Raw genomic sequence first — 3732 nt, 5'->3', positions numbered from 1 at the left:
CCCAAGACTGTTAAAAAAAACCCAAAATGGCTTATTGACATATAATTCACATACAATTCAATAGTGCAATCACATCAAAAAGAGTTGTACTATCATCACCACAGTCAGTTTTAGAACATTTTCCTCATTTTTGGACTCATTGTTATTAGCTGCCCATTTCCCCCCAACTTCCTCTGCCATACCCCCAAGGAACCATTAATCCATTACTGTCTCTATAGATTTACTTATAGAGAGAAACAACAAAACTAGCAATAATAAAGTAAAACATAAAAACCTCAACAACAAAAAAGAGAATATGGAAAACTAGAACAAATTTAAATGGATTATAAGGGAGATCAATTTTAAATGCTAAATTTTAACCTAACCACATCTGTAACAATTCGCTTTTCCAATGTATTCTGCATGATAGCAAGGCTGTTCACATCCCTGGTCCATGATTGTGTGTGTGTGTGTGTGTGTGTGTGTGTGTGTTTTTCCAGGGGCTTTTTAAAATCCACATGTATTTTCCCTTCATTTTAAAAATTGAGATTAATACATATATTAAATCATTAAAAAAAATCATTCCATAGTTCAGTCATGCCCAGCAGAAACCACAGTTTCCTTTTTTAAAAAATTGAAACAGGGCCAAAAGGGAGATCAAATGATGTTACATTTTGCCTAACTTTGTCTGCCTTGACTTTACAGGGCTGTTCACATGTCTCAACAATGATCGGAGGGGATTCACAGAGGCTTTATCCGTGTGGAACCCTGCAAGTGCATTTTGGGAAATGCATCTGTAGACCCTGCAAATGGGAAGACTTTTCATGGGAATAGAAAGCCTGCTGTTCTTGAAGTGGCAGGGAGTTTCAAACTGCCACCCCTCGCAGCCCACAGCGTAACCTCTACACCATCGGGGCTCCTGCAAGTAGGGTCAAGGATACATATGTTACACACTTTATTTCGTTATTTTTGTTACACGATTCTCTTTATTAGGTGCCAACTCAGCAGACCTGCGTACAACAGAATGAAGCCCACCACTCCTACACCACCCTCACAAGCAGAGGCTGGGCTTGAGATCACAGCCCCTGGGCCATTTTGCTGGTCGTCTTTGTCCACCCTACGAGGCAATGAAAATGCCATGGCGTGGGTCAGGTTCCCCTTTGTCCTCAAAGTGACAGCTTTATTTTTGGACACTGGAAAGAGGTCATTTGCAGCAGATTTCTCCCATGTTGTCCATCATGTTATGTGACTACTGTTTCTGCGGACATTGATTATAGACCCAAGTAAAGCAGGGGCCATGTGGATTATTTCTAGCCTCATTCCCAGGCCACGGGGGTCTAGCATTTCATGAACTCACCCCTAATGGGATGGCTAGTACTGCTTCCCTTTGAGGAGATGGGTGTTTTCCTACTAGGAATAATTCTTGGGCCTTAGATGGGTCATAGGCCAGATCTTCCCCACCCCTGAAGTAAAGTGAATTCCTTGACAACTATCAATCTTCATTCCATTTTTTATAATGCTTATTCATCTAGTTGTGAGGACTTTTTAAATGAGTTTGACTATGTTACAGAGCTCAATGTGTCTGAAATGCTTCCCACACGTACTGCCAGGAGTCAGTTTTGACTCGGTGACCCTATGGGACTGCCCCTATGGGTTTCCGAGGCTGTCAATCTTTACAGGAACAGACAGTCTCATTCTCCCTTGGAGCTCCTGATGGGTTCGAACTGCTGACCTAGTGGTTGGCCACCCATGTGTAACCCACCAGGGCTCCTTCTCTAAAATACACACTTTTTGTTCTATGCTCTATTTTAAGAACGTTGCCTCCTTGATTTTATTGGTGTATTGTTATCCCCATTTCATGAATGAGGCTTGGGGACGTTGAGGGACACAGTCCATCTGGTCCCAGGGGCTCTGTGCTGTACTCTGCTGCACATGCTGCGAGGTTTTGCTCTGAGACCATTCATCGTGACCTGCTCTGCCAAGGGTGGGTAGCATTGGGAAACTGTAGGGCTCGCTGTGGTCTTCTCATTCCCACCAGGGAGCCTGCCGTGGCTGGGTGTGGAGTAAACATTTATGATGAAGACAAAGCCTGGATCCTTTCCAGTGCAGTGGCCACTAGGATCAGATTCCACTAGAGAGACTGTTGCCTGGCTTCCTGTCTGGTGCTACTTTCTCACCAAGTGGAACAAGGCCACATATCCCAGGGGAAGACACCATTTGAGGGGGGTGGCGAGAGTAGGGAGCGTTTGAAAACCAGAGGGTTAGACATTGTTTTGAGCGAAGACATTAAGCCACGCCAGCTAGTTCCCTCAAGTACTAGTTTTAAAAGGCTTCATAAATAATTCCTAGCCTGTCAAAACCGAGTAATTACCTGGGTAATTTAGACATTTCTCCAGAGGCTTGGCATTAGGGCCAGGTCATTCTGATTTCATGAGGCCATGCCCAAGGAATCCAGAAATGAAAAGATCAGTGAATGATTAATCATACAGCCCATCTCCTTCCTTGGCTGTAAGCACGTGGAGGAACCTGTTTCTCTGCACTTGGCAGGAAACTTGGGGTGAATGGGAAGGAGGGCCTTTGGGCCAGGGAGTGAAGACCGCAGCAATAGGCCTGGCCTTCCCTCTGGCCTGAGCTGAACTGTTGTGGGGCTGAGGGATGTGAAGGTAAAAGGTAGCTGACCCCACAGGCAATTGAGTCCATGCGGACTCAGGGACCCTAGAGGACAGGGCAGAACCGCCCCTGTGACAGACACCACCACGCCATGCCTTATGTGCATGGTAGCTGATGGGGAAGTTTAATCTAAAAGCATCACCCTTTTTGTATCTCCTTCCACACCCTTGGCTCCAAAGTGTGACCCTGCCCCCTGGCTCGCGTCTCCATTCGCCTTTCCATGGAACCGTCCTGAGGGAGGGAGGGTGAGACAGCAGGAGAAGGCTGAAGGCAATGGGATGGATGAGCCCCATCCTGTAAGATTTGGCTTTGGGGGCGGAGGGAAGTGGGGTGGTGAATAGTCTTAGACTTTCAGAGCCACGAGGCATCTCAACTCTAGTTCAAAGTCTTTCTTCCCAGATAATTCTAATGCCACGAAGTGACAAGACTAGGGTGAATCAAACAGCGAGGGTCGGCGCTTGGATTGTGGGCACAGAGGGAATCAGAGGCTGTGGAATACGTGGGAGGGCTCAGAAGGGCCACAGTGTCCATGGGATTAGGCCACCCTGGGACACTGTAACTTGCCTGATTAGTGGGCACAAGGCTGTTGCTGTCATAGCTGAAGGCCCACGCTAGTTCCACACTCCAGGAAGGAGGGGAAGGGGCTGGAGGGTCACCTGCTGCGTGGCGGCTGTTCCTGCTGGGCGGGGCTTTAGGCAGCCGCGCGGGCGACGCCCAGGTTCCTGTAGGCGGGGCTTTGGATCTCCATGGAGACCGCAAAGCCCAGCAACCCGGCGGGCGCGGTGCGGACTCGTCGCCGGGATGGACTCCGAGAGCCTCCTGCTGTCGCTGGAGCTGGCGTCCGGCAGCGGCCAGGGCCTCAGCCCCGACCGCCGGGCCTCCCTGCTCACGTCCCTCATGCTGGTTAAGCGCGACTACCGCTACGAGCGGGTCCTCTTCTGGGGCCGCATCCTCGGCCTCGTCGGCGATTACTACATCGCGCAGGGCCTGAGCGAGGACCAGCTCGCCCCGCGCAAGACCCTCTACAGGTGGCGGCGCCGGGTGCGGGAGGGCCTCCGAGGAGCCACAGGGGGCGCTGTCGTG

At 49.6% G+C, this 3732-nt stretch overlaps 1 protein-coding gene across 2 annotated transcripts in view; it reads left to right on the top strand.

Moving 5' to 3' along the window:
- Positions 1-3450: 3450 nt before the first annotated feature.
- RSPH9 (radial spoke head component 9) overlaps positions 3451-3732 on the top strand; it is a 14485-nt gene continuing 14203 nt past the window's right edge. For both annotated transcript variants that reach the window (XM_045294884.1, XM_004710791.3), the window contains exon 1: positions 3451-3677. In XM_045294884.1, the coding sequence (XP_045150819.1) occupies positions 3451-3677 (227 nt within the window). The remainder of the gene's footprint in view (positions 3678-3732) is intronic.

The sequence above is a fragment of the Echinops telfairi genome, unplaced genomic scaffold, assembly GCF_000313985.2.
Source record: "Echinops telfairi isolate 266 unplaced genomic scaffold, ASM31398v2 ScPeMD7_3533;HRSCAF=4204_1, whole genome shotgun sequence".
Taxonomy (NCBI): domain Eukaryota; kingdom Metazoa; phylum Chordata; class Mammalia; order Afrosoricida; family Tenrecidae; genus Echinops; species Echinops telfairi.
This window is presented reverse-complemented; position numbering and strand designations above follow the sequence as displayed.